This window comes from Abrus precatorius, unplaced genomic scaffold, assembly GCF_003935025.1.
Source record: "Abrus precatorius isolate BTA unplaced genomic scaffold, Abrus_2018 Scaffold10, whole genome shotgun sequence".
Lineage (NCBI taxonomy): Eukaryota > Viridiplantae > Streptophyta > Magnoliopsida > Fabales > Fabaceae > Abrus > Abrus precatorius.
In genome coordinates this window covers 6,910,494-6,936,333 of record NW_020874292.1, presented here as the reverse complement: position 1 = coordinate 6,936,333, position 25,840 = coordinate 6,910,494, and the positions used below count along the sequence as shown (strand labels likewise).

General features: G+C 28.0%; 1 protein-coding gene and 1 pseudogene across 4 annotated transcripts in view; one reads left to right on the top strand and one right to left on the bottom strand.

Annotated features, from left to right (window-relative positions):
* Positions 1–25,840, bottom strand: part of LOC113864793 (autophagy-related protein 18c-like) — a 44,903-nt gene that overhangs the window by 2,513 nt on the left and 16,550 nt on the right. Inside the window, exons 1-3 of one of the 4 annotated variants that reach the window (XM_027498916.1) lie at positions 2,454–2,564; positions 2,091–2,175; positions 314–1,161 (exon numbers count right to left, since the gene is read on the bottom strand). In XM_027498916.1, coding sequence (XP_027354717.1) covers positions 314–1,099 — 786 coding nt within the window. In that variant the 5' untranslated portion in view covers positions 1,100–1,161; positions 2,091–2,175; positions 2,454–2,564. Of the gene's footprint in view, positions 1–313; positions 1,162–2,090; positions 2,176–2,431; positions 2,565–12,494; positions 12,523–25,840 lie in introns of those variants that run through there. The other 3 variants (XM_027498926.1, XM_027498934.1, XM_027498907.1) reach the window with 3 other exon arrangements.
* Positions 14,894–18,207, top strand: LOC113864808 (annotated as a pseudogene).

Here is a 25,840-nt window from a genome sequence, read left to right as displayed (position 1 = left end):
AATGATCAAGAAAGAATGTGTGAACAAAAACAATAAACAATTTGCAATAATAGATGGAGCTTGTGTACAAGATGTCTAATTCTAGAGCAGGATAGTTTGTTTTGTTTTCCTACTTTCAATCAAGATAAGAGAAATATGAAAACTTTTCACTAAAACAGTATTACAGAAAAGAAAAAAGAAGAAGAAGAAGTCAATTCAAATAATAATATGCAGATGAGAAAATTAAAATTCCCAAAATAGAAAAATCCAATGCAGTAAAGTAGACATGGCAGTGGGTTATCATAATAATGAAATCCATTTTGTAGTAACCTACTTCTTGTAAACGAGACCCATCCATTGTATTGAAGATTCTAATCAAGGTGCCCTTAACACTAGCAGTTGCAAGAAGGAGCCCATCCATTGTCAGAGTGAAGCATGCAATTTGAGAATCATGAGCATTGATTAATTTTGTCATGTTCAATCCAAAGTGTTCAACTCGAACCTGTCCTTTATAAAGACCTGGACTAGCCAAAACAAATGCATTTGAATGGTGTGAAAGACAGCACAACCCCCTTGGATTCGCCAAAGTCTCAATCTGATGAAGAAGCTTCAAATCCATGAAATTATAAACATATATCTTGTGCTCAAGAACAACTACAATTCGATCACGTCTTAATTTCACTCCCCGAACTTCAGACCTAAATGTAAATTCACCAATGCACCTGCTCTGATGATCATCCCATATCAAAACTTTATTGGGTGGATAATGGGAATTAGCTACAGCACCAACAAGTGCTAAAATATTGCTGCGGAACAGCATCTCCACAATTCTAAAACCACCACTTTTTAAATCACGTCTGAAAGTTTCTTTGAAAGGTTCACAATTATAGATACGAAAACCATGACTGGTGCCAGCAGCAAAGCAACCATAGTCCTGATTCCAAGATATTGAGAGCAAGTCTGTTTCATCATTTTCATTCGTATCTGCATTAGGCCGGGAAAGAGAAGAAGAAGCCCCAACATCGGGGGATTCACAATTTCCAATTCTTGAAGTTGGAAATATTCCTTGAGATGTTGAAACAGATGAGCTCATATGAGATGAGGGGGACCCTGCCAGCATTTCCCGCACTCAATAACCACAGTTGACAAAGGTATAGAAGGTAAATTGCCACAAGGTGATTTCTGTTGTAACAGACAAGAAAAATTCATTGATATTACTTGAAACAAATCATTAATCAGACTGTAACGTTTGCAAGTTACAATGTGGGGGATAAAGTAGTAGGAGGGAATTGACCTGATATTATCAAAGGCAACATATTTATGTTGTTACTGTCTTTGTATATAATACTATATATTCAACAATAGCTGAGTGTCTTAATGCTCACCCAAACACATGATAGGGAATAAAGAGGAAGGTAAGGTAGTCCATGAAATGATATAAAATTCACATTTTTTATTTTTGGTATGAAAAGTAAATGTGATTCAAGACTTGCAAAGTAGAATTTCCCTTATTTAGAAATATAAGTCAACAAAAACTGAGCTTCTCCTAGACGGCTAAACCCACCCTTGAGCCTCAACAGTACACAACTATTCAGCTAAAAGAATTATCATTAACTCAAGTGACAAGAAACATATGTCCTTTTCATACTCCTTCTGCAGCTCAGTTCTCTCTCGCCCATTTTCTTCATAATATCAGGCAGCCCCACAACACCACAATCAGAATTTTAGTGTAGCACAGTTAGACTCATTGCTTGGGTCATTATTCATACCTTTCATTAGTCTTATCTAAGCAACTATGTCTTTGACTCTGATGCTCTTCAAAGTTCAAACAGATCAATCATTCATGTGTTATAACACATTAGACAGAGCAAGTTTAAGGTGATTTATTTGGTCTCGCAAGTAATCAACATGCCCATATAACCTATTAATATGTAAAGCAACCTTATTATGAGGGTTTGTACGAAACCAATACTTTGCAGTTAAGCTGAAATTCTTCCAACCCAACAAACATGCTCAGTTTCTCATATAAGTTTTTACCAACAAAATGCATCATATTTACGTATTCACATGTCAGCAAATAAGGTAACAATGTGATGGAGGCAAGAGGGTACCAGGGAAAGCAATCACTCAGAGCAACTCTGACCAAAATCACCAAATTCTCACTCTTTCCAGCAACGCAATTTCACTTCATAGTGCCTACACAAACCCCATGATCAGAAATTCCAAAATTGAAAAGAAAGATGCTAACGTTAACAACGAAAAGGCAGGAAGTGGCGATAACTATAAGGAATCGGCGAATTACAAAGGGGGAAAGGTTCATTTGGCTTTGGGAGACTCAAATTGAAAACCGGCAAAATTGAAAATTCCATTAACGGGAGTCCGAGAAAATAAGCACCATAAGATCATCAAAGCAAAATAAATAAAAAATAATAAAAGAAAAAAATGCACAAACATGAAAGATACGCGTTACGAACAGCGAAGAAGTCGGGATCAGAATCGCGAAGCAGACGCTTCTCTTTTGTGTGTTTCTTTGATTGATTTGTATGTACCCTTAGTTAGCTGTTTTTCTTTGTTTTTATTGTATTTTTACGTTTCTTATCGGAGAAATTCAGGGAACCCGTCCGTATTCATCGTCCTTGTCAAGTTAGTTGTAATTAAAAATAAATTTTATTTAATAAAAATAAGAAATATATGCAAACTAATTAGAAGTCCGTGTACATAAAATTAAATTTAAAATAAGATAATAATTTTAAATTAAATTTATTTAAAAAATTAACTTAATAATGCTTAAAATTTTTCAATTTAAATAACACAATTGCATTATTAGTCGTCTAAGTAATTGAGTAAACTTTATAAGTATATTTTGAACTTATTTTCTCTAGATTTCTATAAAAATATTTAAACTTAAAGTTATGTATTATTTATAAAAATATTTTAATTAAATCGAATATTATTTATTAAATAAATATTCTTTGGTAAAATTATAACAATTTTCATTTTAATTTATACAAAATAATATCTACATCATAGATAAACAAAAATTATACAAATTTTGAATCACAGTTCTAAATTTAACTTTAACCAGCTAAAAAAATAATTTTTTATTAACAAATAATTATTTCATCACACTTTTATAATTTTAGTATAATAATATATTTTTTTAATAAAAAAAGTATTGTTCTTTGATATTTAAACTTACTCCTAAAAGTTCAGATTAACAAAACTTATGTTTTATTATATTAACCAATAATATCAACTAAAAAATAAAAATTTAAAAGAGAGTTATTAATTATCAGAATTTTAGATCAAATTAAAAGAAGTGTTGTTAAAATAAAATAAAAAAAAAAGATAAAAATGTCCTAGTTAATGTAACTGTGATAAAGAATAATATGCAGCAAAATAGTATAATATGAATAAATTTTGATAAAAAAAAAATTGATTCTGAAACAAATTCATCATCAACAAAAATTTATTTGTGTATCTTCACAAACTTCTCAAATTATTTGTGCAGTAAAAAATTTATGATTATTAGATCCAGTCATATTATAAATCTACTTTTTGTATAAAATTCTATCAAGGGAGATTTTTCTTATTATCTACATCAAGAAAACATTAAAAAAGTGTGATAACGTAGAAGTTTTATATTGTGTTAGTAAATTGAATTAATTTTACATATTAATTAAGCTTAAATAAAGTACATGTAGCGTAATAATCAAACTAAACATATCTCAATGAATATTTTTTATGGGTACCACAGAATTTACCAATAATATATTCATAATACATTAATAATTAGTGTAAAATTTATTAATTTAACTATTAAATTATCTAATATTATTTTGATTATAATTCATGTTAATTTTTTTCTATTATAATGCATATTAAATTTCACACATATAAATACGCTATTCAATATTAATATTTATTTATATTTTAATTAAATATTATATATTAAAATAATATAATACCATAAAATACTTATTATTTTTATATATAAAATTTTAAATTTAATATATTTAATAAAAATATTTCAATAAATTATTAAATTAGTGAAGTATAAATATTTAAATTTAATATCTATTATGTAACTCTAATCCAATTTAATTCACAACATTTTTTTCAGGTGCGGACGGGTCCGATTAACAGTAATTTTGTCATAATTAATGTTTTTAATAATTTTCTTAATGTAGAATAAAAATAATAGATAATAATTTTTTTCAATATGTTAGATACTATTGTTTGTATTAAAAAATTATTACATATAAACTTTTACTATGTATATTTAGACACATTAAAAGAACATTTTAAAATTTGTTTTATTTTAATATGTTTAGTTATAAAGCTGTAATAGGTTTAATTTGATGAAAAAAGTTAAAATTTAAAATAAATTAATTTTTCTATAAGTGACGTTTGGTGTATAGAATTATTTTAAATTCTTGAAAATTATGGGATAAAAATTCAACCAATCAACCTAATTTATTTATTTTTGTATGAAATAAGAGACTCGTTGATTTACACTAATTATAGAGTTTAAAGAAAAAGAAGAAGTAAAATTGAGCTATCATAATAAAATAAAATAAAAACAACAAACAAAATTACTCGCTCAAATTCAAGTAAATGAAAATTCAAAATAAGATTACCAAAGAATTAATTTAATCAAATATTTGAATTTTAACTTGAGAATAATTTAATTATTTAATTTTAAATTAAAATATTAGAATAAAGTAATCTTAGAATAAATATTTAAATATTTTTATTTCTATAAACAAAAGATACATAAATCAGAATAAGCAAATTGAATTTGAATGTAATTAAAATTTCTCTTGTGAGAGCTTTTCACTGGTTCTTGATATAAATATATATATATATATATATATATATATATATATAACCTATAAAAATATTTAAACAATATTTTTATATTAAAAATTAATAATTAATTAAAAAATAGTCCTGACGAGTTGATTTGGTTCACTTTCATAAAGACTTCTTTCACTAAAAATATACTCATATATGAAATGTATTTAAGAAAATGAATTATTTTTACATGAAAGTGAATTAATTAAATTTAAATCATATAATTATATATGAATAATTAAAATTAAATTTATTGCAATATAATATAATCATTTAAAAAAGTTATGTAACATTTTTTTTTTGCTAATTTATGTATTTTAATCTTAGTGAATAAGATCTAACAATAAAAATTTCCTCTTTATAATTTTACAAAAAAAGACATTATTGTTTAATATGATGATAATTTTTTATTTAAATATTATAATGTTTATTTTAGTTATATTTTGTCTACGGCGTTTATTTTGATTTTCAATAAAATATTTGATTTTTAAACAAAAATGATAAGAGTTCAAAATTAATTGAACAACCTAAAAAATTAAACATCTAAAATTTCATTTTATTTTTAAAATAAAATCAAACTCATACAAAAATATCTTATGATTATAGTCTTTAATACTATTTCATATTTATTAACTAGTTCAGCATATACTTTTTTGTATAAATAGGCTGACTCAATGACTTTTTGAAAAAGCTATTATTAAATGAAAATTTATAGTTATTAAGTTAGCTTAATCAATTAAAAGTATTTAATAAAATTAATTATTAAAAATTAAATATAAAATAACATAAAATTGCACACTTATGTGTCTTTTATTAAAAAACAATTTTTTTAAATATTTTTTCATGCAGTTATAGTTTTAAAGTATTTGATTATTTATCTTTTATCTTTTTTATTTAAATATTAAATATATACATTTTATTACAAAATAAAATAAATATTATAATAATTACAACACATGGTTAATATTAAGGTGGATTTGAATAAAAAAATATATAATATTAAACAAGGTAATAGATAACAAATTTTGTTTATCAAAACATTAACAATAAAAAATAAAATATTAAATATAAAATAACATAAAATTGCACATTTATGTGTCTTTTATTAAAAAAATAATTTGTTTATATTTTTTAATTCAGTTATAGTTTTAAAGTATTTGATTATTTATCTTTTATCTTTTTTATTTAAATATTAAATATATACATTTTATTACAAAATAAAATAAATATTATAATAATTACAACACATGGTTAATATTAAGGTGGAATTGAATAAAAAAAATATAATATTAAACAAGGTAATAGATAACAATTTTTTTTAATTAAAACATTGATAATAAAAAATAAAATATTAAATATAAGTTATAAGTTCACATATTACTACAAATAACGTGTAAAATGACGTTATAAGTTAACGAAATTAATTTTTTTTAACATCTTTTTTTTTAAAGAACAAATTTATAACTCAGTTCAGTAAAGTATAAATTAACAACAACGACTAACTAAATATAATTAAGTCTTGATTAGATATATATTTTAAAAAAATTTAAATTTTTGTTATTGGTTCACATTTTTTTTTCTAAACTAGTATCCTATACAATATTTTTTTGTTATAAAATAGTTAATTGCATTTAATTCTTTTTTAATTAACACTTTTAAGTGCCACATATTTTATTATTTTCTTATTTTATGAAGACTAAATGAAATTTATGATAACTAAATAAAAATTCACATTTTGAAGGGTCTACATAAAAAAAATCATAATATTTACTGAGCAACTGTATGAAAAAGGAAAAATACATGGGGACGATTTAGTAAAAAAAAATTATTTTGGAAGAGTTAAGAATGAAAGACTAAATGAAAATATATTAAAAAATTTAGATACTAAAATCTTAGTTAAGCCTATAATTAATATTTTCATTAAATAAACCTGAAATTTAAGTTACTTATATTTTACATTTTAAAAGTTAATTATACACATTTTTATAGCTTAAAGTGTTTTATAATTATATATTTACATATACTTATTTAAAAAAGCATCTGTTATAAAACAATAGATATTAGTATATACAAAGTAATCATTAAGATAAAATTAAATTAATTAAAAACTAAAATAATGACTATTAATTATAAACTTTGAAATTTTATTTATTTTATAAAATTATAACTATTAAAAAACTATTAAATAAAGGTAAAAAACATTCTAGTTTTTCTTTTACGTAATCAACAAAAATAAACTCACTCAAATAGTTAAGGGATCCCTATCTCCATATATATGCAGCATTTTAAGTCTACGTGTGGCAGCAATCTATCAATTCAAATAGTCCCAAGGACATAACCCAAACACTTAATTTATGACCCATTTGGTTGAAAACGTGTTTACGGTAACAGTGAGATAACTTTTGTTACTTTTAAAATTTTAAGAAAGATTATATACACATATAATTGATTATTAGCATGATATTTGTTATCATTACTAATATTATTAAATATTATTATGATTTTTATTTCTTCTATCATTACTACCTCTATAATTTAAACATAAAATTTAGTTTTATAAATTTAAACTGATTATAATTTTATCGGAATTAAAAATGATATAACAATTTTATACTATAAATTTAATTACAAAGCGCAGGAAAAGAAAATGCATTCTGGCTTTGGAACAAGCTTGCTCCAAATGGAAAAAAAAAAAACATTTATTGAAAGTGAAAATAACTTATCCAAAAACAAAAAGAAGAAAAATATTTTATTGACCTTCAAAATGAATAATTAAAAGTGTCCTCTTTTATTTAAGACGGATTTTTTTTTTGAGATGCATGTTAAAAAAAAAGGTTTTGCATTGATATACAGCATCACACATGACATAAATTTTTAGTGATTTAACTAACAAAAAAATAATAATAATTGGAGACTACAAACATTTTTTCCCTTAAATCTTAAACATCTCATTAACTTATTGATTTTTTAACTTCTCGATACACATATACTCTAAAAGAATTCAAGAAGAAATTAAAAATAAATATATAATGGGATAAAATTGTGAAATAACAAATCCTAATTTCGTAGAATAAAGAATACGAGGATTTGGAAATTGAATGGGTCTTCTACTTTGGAAATTGTGAAATTGAATGTGCTGTGGTCTGAGTATGTTTAGTAGTACAGTAAAAACCGTATTTCAAATCTAATCCATTCTTTTAATAAACTTAATTTGTTAAAATGAAAAATTTATACAAGCTTAATGCAGATCATAGCTGTGATGACAATTATAATATGGTGACAAAAGTGACGACTATATAATTGTAATCTGGCCATTCAAATTGTAGATAAATAACAAAGCATGATATAAAACTGGTGATGTACGTAGTTGTGATTATAATGACTAGATCTTCATTGTTTAAAATATGTTTTAATTTAATTAAGCAACTAAAATTGGATTAAAGTCTTTTCAATTTTCACTGTTATTATTATATAAATAGATTTTAATTAATTAATTTGTCAAATTCAACTTAAATAATCGATCATTTAATGAACATGTTTTTTCTTTTTAACATTTTATCAAGGAAACATTTAACTCATTTTCACGACTTCTGTTATTTTTATATATATTTTTACACTCATAAATATATATATATATATAGATATATATATATATATATATATATATATATAATATCAATAAATGAACTAAAGAACAAAAAAAATTGAATTAGGTATTTTTATATAATTTTAACTTAATAATATAATTTTAAAATACATTTAATTTAATTTTAATATTAATCTATAATCTAATTTAAATATATAAAAATAATAATTTTTATTTTAAAAAAATTGTTATATTTTTATATAATAAATGCTTAACTAAATAAAATTACATTACTTTTGCATGTTTAAAATCAATTATCAAAATTAATGTGAAAAAAATTCTTTTAAATGATATATTTGCAAAACTTTTATACATAAGAATATACATTACTGACATAACATTAATATAAAGAAGTACATGTGCAAAATTGTTCAGAAGTTGAGTAAAAAGTGGTATCTCACGTGGAATTATAATAAGAATCGCGTTACCTGCAAAGAGAAAAAAATGATTATGTATTTTAATTAAGAACTTTAATTCTCATCATTTTAACATTTTCTTTTGTTACTTAATTCTTTTAAAATATTCCAAAAAATATTAAATTATAACTAAATGCATTTTTAAGTTTATTTAAAAATAACACTTTTAAGAACACTATTAACTATTCTTAAGGATATAGTTACACGCCGTGAACCAAACTTTACTATATATGTTTCAGATCAAGAATGCAATTAACTTCATTTGTTAGATATGAAAAATGATTTTTTGGCACCCAAAATCGTGCACGTTATTCTTACACTTTTGCATTTGTATATGAAAAGAAAAGATGGGATTTGAATCCTCTCTCTTTCCACACACAAATTCATGAACATAGATAACGTAGGATACAGGATTTTGGGTATAAAAAAAGTAGTTCATATATATTTTGTCACTGCTTTTATCTGACATTATAATCTGTTTCAATATCCTGTCTGCTGAGTGTGTCTAGTTAGACATATATAAACACACACATTCCTCGGTCCTATTATAGATAGATTATATATTACACATTTTTTAAAAATATATTATAAACACTATTCACATTAACTATTTATAAGTGATATTTTGTTAAAAAGTTTGTAAATAATTATTTTTTATAAAATACACTCATATATTACCCAAACTTCTAACTAATTATTATGATATATATTTCATGTGTTTATTGATAATAAAATAAAATTTAATTACCATCCTGATCATAATTAATTATTTCATTTAAGAATAAAATTGGCCCATGGCATTTCTCTAATTAGTTGTGGTCAGAAGCATAATAGCTGAAATCAAAACTATATCTTTTCTTTTTTGCTTTGTACCATTGTACTGAGATTACGATTCCTTCGTGGGAAATCAACGAAGGCGATGCTCTATCTCTTTGCGGCTACGGCCTATTCTAATAGGACCCATATTCCATCTCTTAAGTGACTTCTGAACACTAGCTAGCTCTGGACCTACCTATATTAGATTAGCCTTTGAACGAGTAAAGTAAATCCTATCAGCCCTCTTCAGAATAAAGAATTTTTGAGTCTCATATTAATAGGCTTGGTCAGAGATTAGAAATTTCTTCATTTACGAATGTACTTTTCTACTAATGACTGATAACGTGTGAAACATAAATATACGAGACATAGTTATATCTCCATAATCTATTGCTAATGCATAACCCACCAAATGTGATTATGTGAATATAATCAGTGGACTTGGATGATATTTGTTGGATAGTATAATAAATAAAAATAATTAGAAAATAATTGAATATAAAATTAATTATTTTTCCTTTTATAAAAATTAATAACCAAGTTTGTCTCTTAGTAATTTTTTGTTTGAATTCAGTTTTTTAATTTTAAAGTGTTACAATCAATTTTTTTTGTTAATTTTCTTCCGCATGGAACCTAAACATCTTAGTTTTAATTCAAATAAGATAATTTAAAACATCTCATCATTTAATATTCACTATCAATGATATTATTTAACGCAATTAAAATTATTTAGAAAATATAATTTAATATTTATTTTCAATGATAAATTCTCTCCTTCTCTTGGGTCATTATTTTATTGTCGGGATAATTTTAAACATTAATGTTAAGATTTTATATGAATTAGATTCAAATCAATTTTAATTTAACTCTATATTTAAATTTTAAATTATTTAATTTAATTTTTTAAAAATTAGTTTAAATTTTTTTTACATCTAGTTAAAACTGGTTTTAAGTTTAATATTTTACTTAAATTAGATTTAAATTTATTTTTATGTTAAATTAATATTAAATTTAATTTTTAAGACAAAATTAATTTTCACTACATTTATAAATTTAATTTGTAAGGTAAAATTAATATAATATACTGAATTATTAAATTAAATTAACTAGTGCAATTTAAAAATATTTTAGTTAAATATTTATTAAATATTTATTATTATTTTTAACAAAAAAGAATTAATGATAGAAGTTTAAATCAAAACTTATAAAAATAAATATTAATAAAATAAAATAAAAGAAAAATTATGTTATAATATTTTACAAAATAAATAAATATAAAATAGTACTAATAACTAATTTAAAAATTATGTTATAATATTTAATATTTATTAAATAAATATTAATAAAATTAAATAAAAGAAAAATTATGTTATAATATTTTACAAAATAAATAAATATAAAATAGTAATAATAACTAATTTAAAAATACTTTTTATATTTTTATATCTTTAATGTAATAATTATATTTTAAAAAAAATATTGCTTTAAATATGTAGTTTTAATTATATGAATTCATATTAATAAAAAAATTAATCATAAAACATAATTATAAATTTTTTTGTTAATGATATAATAAAGTTTAAATAAGATATACAATAGAATCTTAAGTAGTGCATTCACGTACAATATAAATTTAAGTTAATAAAAAAATTTATTTTTAAAAAGTATATTTAAAACACAAATTTAATTAAAAATTATTATGAACTAAAAAATCAATTTAAAAAAAGCCTTAACAAAGCCTTAATTGCTTAAGATTAAACTAAAATTTTTTGTTAATGATATAATAAAGTTTAAATAAAATATACAATAAGATATTAAGTAGTGCATTCACGTACAATATACATTTAAATTAATAAAAAAATTTATTTTTAAAAAATATATTTAAAACAAAAATTTAATTAAAAAAATATTACGAACTAAAAAATCAATTTAAAAAAGTCTTAATTGCTTAAGATTAAACTAAAATTAACATTTTTCATAGAAAAATATGTAGTATAAAAAGAAGTGTTATATATATTAGCAGAAGAGGCACTGATATATATATTTTTGTATTAAAAGGAAGTGTTAAAATTCTAGGAAAAGTGGGACTCCATTAGAGCACCTTCCCTCCATTAGTCGAAAAGCCATTCGAGAGAAAGTGGGACTCCATTAGACAAGATGCGGTGTCTCTCTTGTAATAAAGAATATGACGCCGGAATTTGTAAAGATTGTTATGCTGAAGTAAACGAAGAGAAGAATATCCTCAAGCAACATATGGAAGACCTAGTATTCATTCCTCAGACATATCCATGATTCCGATTGCACGGTTAAACATAAATCTATCGAATCAAGTTCAAAATGTCTCCACAGGAATGCAGTTTCAGAGGCCTGGGATAACAGCTTATTTCTCTTGCAAAGTTGACCACCAGGCGATGAGGCGTGGGGAAAGCGATAGCGACGACGAAGACGACGATGTGATGAGGATACGGATCTAAGCTCTTGCAAGTCCCTTCCCCTCCTTCTTGCCTATTCGATAGGAGCTTGCATTCTCTGCATCTAAAGGGGAAGTTATTTTATATTAAAGAATAGTTGGCATCAGTGTTATCAGTGCATATATGAATCCAACCTTCCCTCACAGTGGGAAGGGATAAACGCTGATTCCTCCGTGCAATGGTTATTTCGGATTCTGTAAGAGCCAATTCTATGGTACAGTACAAAAAGCCTCTCTTGTCATGCTTTTACTAGATCATCCACATCCACTTAGGAAGTTGCATAAACTGTTACTCTGATATAAAAAATGCTATACATCTTCTCGGTGAAGAAATCAAACTCCTTCAATTTGGTGTCACTTTGTTAAAAAAACTCATATACATACCATTAGCCATGGATGCAAAGATACTCAGCGAGTGAACTAAGTTTTGAACCAGGTCCTTTAATCGCAGCACCTTCCCTAGAATCACTAAGATTGTCCGTCCTTCCTTCACTTCAATGGTCTAATCCCAATCTAGTGGTGTCATTCTCCTTTTTCCTTTTACGCTGTTAATTGTTATTCACAGATACATTAATTGTTAATTTAATTAAATTTTATGTTGTTTTTAATGAAATTAATAATATTGTATGTCATACACAGTGCAACAGGTCTCCATTCTTCAAATTCATATTTGAAAACATGATATATCTCTTATGCAACACTGATGGAGAGTGTCCCGTCATGATATCTCATATGAGATGGGAGAAGAGGGTGCCCACGTCATGATATCTCATCTATCACATGAAACAATGCTGGCTTTTGTTCAATGTCTTTACACAGCTGAAGTTAGCATTGAAGATCAAATGGCGTATGGAGTATGTCAAGCTATCATGTGAGCAACATTTGATCTCCAGGCCCAGATAAATCGAACTGCTCGAGAATGATTTGTATAACTGACTTGATGTTTACTCTTTCCAAGTATAAATAAAAATTGAGATCCTACTTGAGAATTCTACCATCGTATGTTGTTTTGTTTTACTAGAATTTAGAAATGTTTAACATAGGCTGGTAGCTTAGTTCATTCGTTCATTAATTCCAGATTATGCTTTATAGGATTTGCAATACTGAAGTGCCCACCATGGTGACCTTTTGTTTTAATCCTCATGGGGGCCATTATGGTGGATTTTGATGTTGAACATGAATTCAAAACAAGCAATTATGTCAATCATTTTCCTCTTTTTGAATCTGTCATTACTCATTTCTCCTTCATGAAAGGTTTCCAACCCCATAAGAACCATTGGATTCATGCTAGTTTTGAAAAAGAGTATTGGCTCATACCCTTTGCTAAAAAAATGGTTGTCCCCTATAGCTGAAGGAGTTGGATTACTCTGAAAGTTTTTACTATAAATAGAAATGTAAAAGTTAAAATCTCAGTCCCTCAGTAGTCTTCTCAAAGATGTGTCAGGAAATCCTTATTCATGTTGCTGTACTCTTAGTACTTCATTTTATACAATTAGATATACACAATCCATGCAGTGCTCCTTTTATGTTGAGCTATTTTCCACGGCAGCAGATGGACATTAATGTATTAGTACCATAGTTAGTTAGATAAAAGGCTTAGCTGGTAAACTCCCTCATTATTGCTGTCATAGTAGTTAAGAAGGAAAATATATGGTTTTTTCATCAAGAGATATTCAGTTGACAATCTCTTTTTTGATGTGTGTGAATCTCTTCACAAGAGAAGTCATATTCTTATTGTTTTGTAAAATTGTAATGCTAAGCCTGATACCACCACCAACTTCAACTGTGCTGAGTAGCAGTAAGTATCTCAATTCTAAAGTTTCAAGTCATACTATATTTGTGTTCACAAATAGTCAACTCCTGTTGCTCAATTTCATATTGTGCTTTACTAAATTCTTCTTGACCTTTATATTCCCTTACACATTTATGTGCAGTGATGCATCATTCTTTTTCACCTAGTGAAATTAGGCTTGGTTGTTGTTGTTGACACTTCACTCTATGATGTGTTTTTGGTATCCCAGAACTGAATTTCATATTGAGGTAATATCTCTCACTTCCTTCAAATTCCAATTTTACTTGCAATTGCTAACTTGGAACACTTACTATATTCATTTTCCATGACTAAAAATAGGAAAATAAGGTGTTTCTTGGGAAGCTTGTCCATTCTGGTTACATCTGTTGCACATAATTTTGGATCACAATAACTTTTTTTGGATCCGGATCCTATAAAAGTTTGAGTCTCCTTCTGGTTATATGTCTTACAATTGGAGAGTTTTTCTAGTCTGATCTGTTATTTCTTCGATTCCTTCTCTCATGACTTTATTATTTTTATATTGTTTTCTTTAATTGGGATAAGGGACAAATCTTTTGTTTTGCTTGCTTTCAGTGAAGTAATCAGCAAGTAGTTTTTGTTGAAATGCTGGTGGTACGCTAGCTTTGAGTTGTTAAATGCAATACTTGACCCTTTAATTATGTTTTGTTCTTGTACTTGTCTAAATCTGGTTCACCAAGTAGTTTTCTGTACTTCAAAATGACTTTTCTGCAGTATTCACTGACCCAGATCAGGTGGCAAAATTGAGAAATCAACACCAATGATTTATGTTGACCTTTTTTAAATTATGAGAATGAGGCTACTTTAGGGAAAGAATGCTTTTTCTTTATGAAGTACAATGGAGAATCAAACTTTAGCTTTTTCTTTTTTTTGGATTCTCAATTATCACAATAGCCTTTGTTTTTTTTTTCGTTCTCCCTTCTTGGTTGCTTCTGAAACTTATAAGCACCGGTTTGTGAAGAAATTTCTTTATTCTCAGTGAAAAGTGCACTTTAGTCCCCCACTATTTAAAGTTCACAGGCAAGCCTTTGGCTTTTTACTTTTTCTTTTTAAATGGGGGAGTCAGCATAACACTTCAAGTGTTGAAAGAAAGAAAATGCCTCAACTGATGCATCTGAAAGAAGGAAGTCCCTTTCCTACTAACTGGTAAGCATGAACGAGCCTGTTATTTTATTTTATTTTTTTGGTTCTATTCAAAAGCTGAGCAATAAGTGATTTCTTCTGCATAAACAGAAAATTTTTCGTACTAAGATTTCAAATTTTAAGAGAAAGAAGTTGGTTAAAAATATTTGAATTCAATCTTGTACAATTTCTAAATTCATAATCTGCTCTTCCTACCCTTTTCATCCTGTAAACTAATCAAAACCATCACTTCATGTTTCTATGCTGTTTCACTTAAAAAGTTCAAAATATGGCTGATTCTAGACAAATTCATGCAATCATGCTCACCCCAAATCGTTCCATTTACCAGAATAAAAATAGCCAATTTGAGATTTGTATATGTCCTACTTTCCTAGCTATATGACCAGCTAACAATTTGCTTTAATTTCTAAAGCCAATCAGGAAAAGATGAAGAACAGTTAAGCTCAGAACCGGGAACAATACCTAGTCTTGATTTTGCATCGAACAAGACCCATGAAGTTGCAGTTATCAATTGTTGCTCTTGTTCTGTTAAGCTCCACCCTGTCTCTCTTTGGCTTGAGTGTAGCTGACTTGAACTCTGACCAAAAAGCTCTCTTGAACTTTGCTTCTTCTGTCCCACATGCACCAAGGCTCAACTGGAATGACTCTTCTTCAATATGTACCTCATGGCTTGGGGTGACTTGCAACTCAAATGGCACACGTGTCATAGGCCTCCAGCTTCCAGGAATGGGATTAACTGGGTCCATTCCAGAGAACAGCATAGGAAAACTAGATGCTCTAAGGGTCCTGAGTCTTCATTCCAATGGCCTTAAAAGGAAATCTTCCTTCTGACATCCTTTCCATTCCTTCACTCCAATTTGCACACCTACAGCACAATAACTTCTGTGGCCTAATTCCTTCTCCTGTGTCCCCTAAACTCATTGCATTGGATATTTCCTTTAACTCCTTTTCTGGCAATATCCCACCTACATTTCAGAACCTTAGAAGACTCACGTGGTTGTACCTCCAAAACAACTCCATATCAGGATTTATTCCTGACTTTAACCTTCCAAGTCTTAAATATTTGAATTTGAGCTATAATAACTTGAATGGCTCAATTCCAAGTTCCATCAAGACATTCCCTTCTACTTCTTTTGTTAGAAACTCTCCCTTATGCGGTTCACCTCTCAATCATTGCTCTACAATCTCCCCTTCTCCCTCTCCTTCTTCTGATTACCAGCCGAGTACTCCATAAACCACTCAAAACCAAAAAGCTACCACACATAAGAAAAGCTTTGGCCTAGCTACTATCCTTGCACTCGTCATTGGGAGCATTGCCTTCCTCTCTCTACTAGTTGTAATAATCTCTGCGTGCTGTTTGAAGAGGAAGAAAAACATTAAAAGCGGTGGCATACTGAAAGGAAAGGCTTCTTGTGCTGGAAAGCCTGAGGTTTCAAAGAGTTTTGGGAGTGGTGTGCAAGGGGCTGAAAAGAACAAGTTGCTTTTCTTTGAAGGTTCCTCTTATAGCTTTGACCTTGAGGATTTGCTAAAGGCTTCAGCTGAAGTTCTAGGAAAAGGGAGCTATGGAACAGCATACAGGGCTGTTTTGGAGGGAGGAACAACAGTGGTAGTTAGAAGGTTGAAGGAAGTTGTGGTTGGAAAGAAGGAGTTTGAGCAGCATTTGGAGATTGTGGGAAGAATTGGACACCATCCCAATGTCATGCCCCTTAGAGCTTATTACTATTCCAAAGATGAGAAACTTCTAGTTTTGTTCAAAAGTAACATGTTTTATGATTTCTACTTGAGCCTCTCAGTTTTAGCTATGCTATGATAAATCATCTTTACAAACTATCAATCACTAGATTCAAATAGTAACTGAAACTGACATTGATCCTAAAACCAACTTGTTTCCACGATGTCATGGGTGATTATGGTTAGATAGTCACTAAAAAAATCACGCTTCTGTGATTATATTTTACTTGCAGACTACTCTATCTCTATGCATTGACTTCACTCAAAAAAAGTATAAATGCGTTGACTCTTGATGTTTAAATAGTTCAATGCATGTTTGTCTTTGCAGCTCTTCAGAAAGTGCGCTTGTAAACAGATTGAACATTTTCAAAATTCTGTTTAATTACATGCTTAAGTTACTCTTGGATCTAAAACTGGCACTTGCAGTTACCAACTTCAATTGTGACAGTGCTATATCTTTGCCTAACTCGTCTATTCCAATCCAAACAATAGGAAACAGGGGTGCAGGAAGAACTCCATTAGATTGGGATTCCAGAGTGAAGATTTCACTTGAAGCTGCAAAGGGAATAGCATTCATTCACTCCGAGGGTGGTCCAAAATTCACACATGGCAACATAAAGTCAACCAATGTGAACTTGATAGCTGCATCTCTGATATTGGTTTGCCTCCTCTAATGAACACACCAGCAACCATGTCTAGATCCAATGGTTATAGAGCACCAGAAGTTTCTGATTCAAGAAAGATCACTCAAAAATCTGATGTATACAGCTTTGGTGTGCTGCTGCTTGAAATGCTAACAGGAAAGAGCCCAATGAGATATCCTGGTCGTGAAGATGTGGTTGATCTTCCAAGATGGGTGAGGTCTGTTGTTAGAGAGGAATGGACAGCTGAAGTCTTTGATGAGGAGCTTCTGAGAGGGCAATATGTTGAAGAGGAAATGGTGCAAATGCTTCAGATTTCATTAGCATGTGTAGTTAAGGTGCCAGATATGAGGCCTAGAATGGATGTTGTTGTTAGAATGATAGAGGAAATTAAGCATCCTGAGATGAAGAACCGGCCATCTTCTGAGTCTGAGTCTGCTGTGCAGACACCATAAATCTTTGCCTGTCAACTGCAATTCAGAGGAATGGCTGAGGTTCCTCATATTCTGTCTTCTTATCAAGCAATAAGGATGTGTCACTGTAAAATGCTAATGTTTTTGTTCATTTTGCCCATAAAAGCTTTCTTGTTTCACTCTATTTGTTGTTGCCTTCTGAAACTTTTGGCTAACTGTGTTCAGTCAATGGAAATAATTCAAGTTTCATTTTGCAGATCATAGAGGCGCATTAATCAGCATAAATTCACATAGTGCTCCCAAAAGTTGCAGACCTTCCTATTATGCATCCAAATTAATCATCAAATACTAAACATAAGAATTCAGGAACATCCTAAAAAGTAGCATTGACATAACGGAGTCAAGAAATATATATTTGAATAAAACTATCGAGCATAATATGGCTTTGAAGTGATTAAATGTTATAAACAGTAGGAATAATAAGACCTGTAATTTTATCCCCTTATTTCATTAAGTTAAAAAAATAGAAAAAAGACAAATTACTTTGCATATCTGAAATAATTGAACTCAACTGTTCTCAAAACTTATGAATGATTCAGTTTTTTAAGAACTAGTTCAAAATCAGTTTGGAACCGGTTTGACAGTTGAGAACCAGTTTGATCTTTTAAGAACCGGTTTTACAGCAATATATGAGTTTACAGGAAATAGTACCTCTGTCAAATAAAGAAAAAGATAGAACATTGGAAGTGATTCCAAGATCCATGGTCTAGCAGCCGTTGATAAATACCATCTTTATTCCTAGGTGTTAGCTGTGGCAATAAATTATGTATAATTTACAAAAATCTTAAGAAATTAGTTGACAGTACAACGATCAGTGAAAGTAAATAAAAAAAATGAAAGCAACCTCACGTAGGTGACTGTTTCTTGCAGCCTGGATTACACTCTGCTGCGAGAGGCCTTGGAATTCATCACAGCATCACAACACAATGCAACGCTCCACATAAATCAGCTAAGCACTTGCCATGACTCTATTTAAATGAATCCACCAAGCAATGGAAACAACATTTTCTGATTATTGCTAAAACATCAAATAGAATTGCAAGTAAAATTAAAGTTAGACTCAAAAACTCATTGAAACCTCTAATCCGATCAATACTCAGATTAGCCAATTTTTTTATTCCTTACGCTGTTGAAAGCCAACTAATAATTTTAACTTAAGTAATTGCAAAGTAATAAGAAAAAATAATCAGCATAAATTCAGCTCCCAAAATATGTTAAGCCGTTGGCTAGAGTATCTAGTATCGTGGACAGTGTGCTCCAAGGATTCACATAACCAACAATCTCAATGTCACTTAAATCAACGTCAGCCAATCATTTATAACAAAAATCCCGTCACTAGTACTTGTTATCAACTTCTTCTTTTTCACTTTATTCGTATACAAGTTTCAAAAGATTATTTTAGAATAAAAAATATTAGTTATACTTTTTAAGTTTTATATCTATATTCATAAATATATATAAAAGAGAAGTAAAAACATGTTTTGATGATTTATTTACTATCATATATAATTGTCTTAAAACTAATAAAATACATAATTTTAATTTTTATAATTATTAGTGTAAAAAATAAATTATTAATCATGTAAAAGTACAATATTAGTTTACAGTATACATATTTAAAATAGGACAAAAGAGTATTTAAAATGCTTTCTACTTTTTTTTTTAGTTTATTTTAATAAGTACTAAAATGTATAATTATTTAAATTAATCAAATAAAAAAGTTAAAATATATATTTAATGAAATATAATAGATAAGATAAAAGATGCTTTTAATAGTTGTGTTTTTTTCTATTAGCTATTTTTTTTAGACCTACCAAACTTCAATTTAGTATTTAAATTTAAAATGATGACAAGTAATAACATTTCTTAAGAATACTTAGAATTCAAATTTCTGCTTAAAAAATTATTTTTTAATATTTCTACTTATGTCTTTAATAAAAGAATAAAATAAACAAAAACGATAGTAAAACAAATTTTATATTGAAAATGATTAATTTTAAAATAATAAAATATTATTTTATTTTTACTATAATAAATAATTTAATAAAAATTATTATATTTGTATATTATCAAAACTATTTTTTAATTTATATTATTAATTTAAAAGATAAATACAATGAGAATAAAAGCAATACTATTAAATATTTTTTATCAAATTTATTATCAAATACACGCATATCTTAAAAAATAATAAAATATAATAAAACTTAAAATGCAATATCTTAAAATTTAAATTAAGAATCAAGTGATCCAATAATTAAAAAAATAGTATTATTAAATAAATAATAATAATTTTTTATTTTTTTACTACAAGATTTTGTATTGAATATTATTATACACAAAATTCTGTTGCCACGAATAAATATGAACCATAAGTAAAAATTAATCTTAAATCTTTTAAATTTAAAATTAAAATATTGTTGATTAAAAATCCTTGAAATATTAGTGACTCACTAAACTTCTATTAACATAAAACCAGTTAACCTAGATGACAATTTTTTATTATTATTATCTCACTGCTTAACCTGTTCTACCCTCATCAAACCAGTTAACCTAGATGACAATTTTTTATTGAAAAAATAATTTATTAGATAGAGAATAGAAAAGTACGATAAATATTATATTTTTAACCAAAACTTTTAATTTTTAAATATTAAAATCAGCTTAAGGTCTGAGGTGTTGCAAAATGACTCGTACCCTCAAAGAATGGTATCATAATCTTGGTAGTTTAAAGCAAGATCAATTTCATCAACTAGGTAATACTTGCCAAATTCTTGGAGCTATACATCAAGAATTTGTGAGTGACATGAATTTTTATGATAAAAAAGTTAGGATTATTTTGAAATGAGGTGTTAGTCTTTAAAGAAGAGTGATTTAGAAAAACATCATAAGTGGATAGTAGAAAGTTATATCCTCAATGAATACAATGATGTCAGTCTAAAAATACTTATGTCGCTTTTCTTCCCCAAAAATTGCAACCAGAGATTCTTAAACTGATTGCTGCCTAAGGGCAAGACTTGACTAGTTTAAGTCTTGGACAAATTCATGAGAAGACATTAGAATCTCTTGATAAACTTTGCAGGACACACCTATTCATTTATGATGTCATGAATGAAAGGTCAAAGTTTACAAAAGCCTACAAAAAGAAATATCTTGAAATTGGGTGCAAAGAAAAAAAAATGTGTTTGTTCATCCAAGAAAAAAGGGAAGATAAAAAAGTTCTCAAGAAAGAAAAAGAAGAAGATGAAGTTTTTTAAGAAGAAAATCTAAAGAGGAAAAAATAAGAGTACGAGATGCTTTATCTGTCGAAAACAAAGTCACTACGCAAAAAAAATGCCCAAAGACTTTAAAGTCCAAAATCTCATAAATTCATTAGATCCTGTTGAAGGAGATATTAAATCAGAATACTCTGAATAAGAAGAAGCAGATCAGGATACAATCTTTACCATACAAGAATCCTCTGATGATTTCTCATAAACCTCTAGTAAAGAAGAGGAATATATACCTCTTTATTCCACCCAGAAGATACAAAACATATCTCAAACTCCAGCTCAACCTTGTGTCGAAGTACAGGTTCTTTCCAACAAATATGCTACTCCTATTAAAGCTATAGCTTATATGGATATTGGAGCACAAAGAACAATGATGAATCCAGATATCCCTCCAAAAAACTGCTGAACCAAAAATCCAACCTTCTTTGTAGCAGTAGATGGAAAGATCTTCAAAACAAACTTAATTTCCAAAATGCCTATTGGAATTAAGTTTTTTCCAGATTGTATAATCTGGATGAAAGTTATAGGGAGTTATCTTCCTAACAAAGATATTGTTCTTGGAGTGGACGCATACTGCTTAGCGGAAAAGCTTCAAATTCTTCCCAAGGAAATCAAGTTCAAAAGAAGTTTCAAGCCATATACTGATGTACTGAAACTTTATTCTCTTGAAGAAAGTCCAAAAAAATATTCTGAGATCAAAGAGAAGCTAAAACAATTATGTGCAGATGGTCATGAGAATTTCTCTCATCCCAATCCAATCTGGAATAATCCAGAATTTTTTATAAAATTTCCTTTCAAGCTCAATGAAGATATCAATCCTACAAAAGCCACTCATCCTGGAATGAGTCCCAGTGATCTTCAAATGGCTAGACAAGAATGCAATGAACTTCTACGTCAAGGATTGATAGAACCTACAAAATCAGAATGGGCATGCCAAGCATTTTATGTTGAGAAGATATCTAAAAAGCTTAGGGGAAAAAAGAGGTTAGTGATTGATTATAAGCCTCTAAATCATTTTCTCAAAGATGATAAATTTCTTATCTCAAAAAGTACTTCTTTTCACACTCTTATCAAGGATGCCATAATTTTTTTCAAGTTCGATTTAAAGTCTAGATTTTAGCAACTTGGTGTTGATCCCTCTAATAGATATAAAACTTCTTTTTGCATACCTAATGCTCAGTACCAATGGAAAGTTCTTCCATTCAGTCTTAAGGTTGCACCTTCCTTATTCCAGAAAGCTATGATCAGAATCTTTGAGCTTATCCTTGATAGTATACTCATCTACACAGATGATGTATTGCTATTATCAAAAGACAAAGAATCTTATAAAGATCTTCTCAACAAGTTTTTTGATCTTGCAAATACTTATGGGATTATGTTGTCAGAAAAAAGATTCAATTAGTACAAACCCAAATAGATTTTCTGGAATACATTTTTCTCAGGGAAATTATTAACCTCAACCTCACATTGCTGAAGAACTCTTAAATTTTCCTGATGAAAATTTCACCATCAAACAAATTCAACAATTTCTTGGAGTTTTGAATTATATTAGGGATTTTATTCCTAATGCAGCTAAATACACAAGCCCTTTTATCAAAACTTCTAGGGAAAAATCCTTCACCATGGAGTACTGAACAGACTGAAGCTGTTCATCATTTGAAAAAGATAACTCAAAATCCTCTACCATTGAAGATTCCTAGAGATGGTAAAAGGATTTTGCAGACAGACACCAATGATCATTATTGGGGAACTGTCTTACTTGAAGAAATTAATGGAAAGAAAGCCTATGCTAGCAGACAATTCAAAGAATCTGAGAATCATTATCATACCACTTACAAAGGAGCTCTTGCGGTAAAAAATGGTATTCAAAAATTTGATTTCTACTTAGGAGGTCACAATTTTGAAGTCCAGATGGATAATTCTTCATTTCCTGCTCTTCTTGAATTCAAAAATAAGATACCACCTGATCTTCAGGTTCTCAGATTAAAAAATTGGTTCTCTAAGTATGATTTTACTGTTAAACACATAAAAGGAGAAAAAGAATATTGTCCTAGATCTGTTATCTCGTCCAAAGAAGCCAATTTCTATTGTTACTTCCATCCAAATCTATCCATTAATTTTTCCTCTCAATATTGTTGAAGCCACTACTAGTAACTCACATCTGAACAATTTCCCACCAGAATTTAATCCCAACAATAGAGTTAATCCTGAGTACATAAAAGACTTTGGCAAAAGTCATATGTTCCATTACCTAGCTCTTTCTTTACATAATCATGGAATTAAGCCTAAACCTTCTTGGTTTCATCTTGATGTTCCTTATCTGAATATCTTTGCTCTTTTAATGGATTACCTCATGATTAAAGAAGACTTATGGTATTTATGGTGTGTTTCCTTGTTGTACCATTATCTTATAATATTTCCAACTTTCAGGATGTTTGAATTTCTTGATAATTGTTAAAATAACTCATCCTTGCTATGGAAATTTCTCATCTGGTATCAATCTATTCCTTATTGGAAAAGAGATATACAGAAAGAAATGGAGAGACTTTGTATCTGGAAGGAAGTCAAGATACCTCCTGATCAATTTCCACAACATGTGACTGGTGTAATAATCCGTAAGCCTTATTTTCAGCATCCAACAACTAAATTGTTATATACTCAAAACCAAGTCAGATTTTGGAACACTTATAAAAATTTACAAGATATTTTTGATCCTGCAAAGCCATCTTTTGAACAAGCAGATTTAACAATCTATTTACATGTCATTAATGGAGTTCGTGATCAAATGACAAAAGTGAATTCTACTTGTTCCAATCTAAAATCAATGGATATCATCTGTCCACCTGATCCTGATGATAAAGGTATATGGGATAGAATCCAACAAGTCACTCCATCTATTATCTCTTTTGATTGCTAGATTGACAATTGGGAAAGAGAAGGCCAAATAATTCTAAGTAAAGATTCTGAGTCATCCCAAACTGATATGATTATAGATTCCCAAGATCCTGATAAATCTATTTTGGAAAAAGCTGAATGGATCAATGAAGATGACCCTAATCTCTCTCCGAGTCATGAGCCTATCCTCAAAGATTGAAGGACAAATAAAAAGTCACTTTATAGTTGTCAACTTTTGTAAAATCATATTTATGTACTATAAAGTAGCTTTAAGTAGGATCATGTACTTAAAGTAGTTTGGCTTTGTGAAAGTAACTTTATTTCAAAATCTTATCTGAATGTTTGTCTTGTTGTATTCAACTCCTCTATATAAGGGAGGATTCTTGTTAGCTAAGGGCAAGAGGTGAATGAAATAAAACTTGTATATTTTATACATTATGAGTTCATTCTAAGTTTCTTTCTCTAAAAGCTTTGTCTATAATAATTATCTTTTAGTCCCTGACTAGAAATAAGTATGCTCTGCACTTGCTATCTTAAACAAATCCTGTGCATCAGATAATTTTTAAGTAAAAGATCCTGTTGCTACGGTTCTCTTTATTATGATTTAGATAAAATGAGAAGCACGAGTAGATAAAAAATGTATATAAGTTTGTTCAAAGAATTAGAAAGTGTTATTGAATTCTATCTTATTTATGATATAAGAGGCTCCCGGCCACTAATGATAAAATTACATTACTTTTAAATTTGCATATTTAAAATCAATCATCAAAATTAATGTCAAGAATTTTCTTTTAAATGATATATTTGCAAAACTTTATACATAAAAATATACATTACTGACGTGACATTAATATAAAGAAGTACATGTGCAAATTGTCCAGAAGTTGAGTAAGAAAAGTGGTGTCTCACATGGAATTATAATAAGAATCGCGTTACCTGCGAAGAGAAACAAATGATTATGTATTCTAATTAAGAACTTTAATTCTCATCATTTTAACATTTTCTTTTGTTACTTAATTCTTTTAAAATATTCTAAAAAATAGTAAATTATAACTAAATGCATTTTTAAGTTTATTTAAAAATAGCATTTTTAAGTTTATTTAAAAATAACACTTTTAAGAACACTATTAACTATTCTTAAGGATATAGTTACACGCCATGAACCAAACTTTACTATATATGTTTCAGATCAAGAATGCAATTAACTTCATTTGTTAGATATGAAATATGATTTTTTGGCACCCAAAATTATACACGTTATTCTTACACTTTTGCATTTGTATATGAAAAGAAAAGATGGGATTTGAATCCTCTCTCTTTCCACACACAAATTCATGAACATAGAGAAACGTAGGATACGGGATTTTGGGTATAAAAAAAGTAGTTCATATATATTTTGTCACTGCTTTTATCTGACATTATAATCTATTTCAATATCCTGTCTGTTGAGTGTGTCTAGTTAGACATATATAAACACACACATTCCTCGGTCCTGATTAAGCACACACAATTAAATATGTCATGTTATGCGAAGTTCCAAAGCAATATTTATATGATTTCCGGTGTCACATTAGGAATGCAAAGGAAAGGTTCAGATTGATTGATACCTTCAACTAGGTAAATTTTGTCGAATAAAAACAAGTTAACTGTTGGACCCATCATGACCTAAA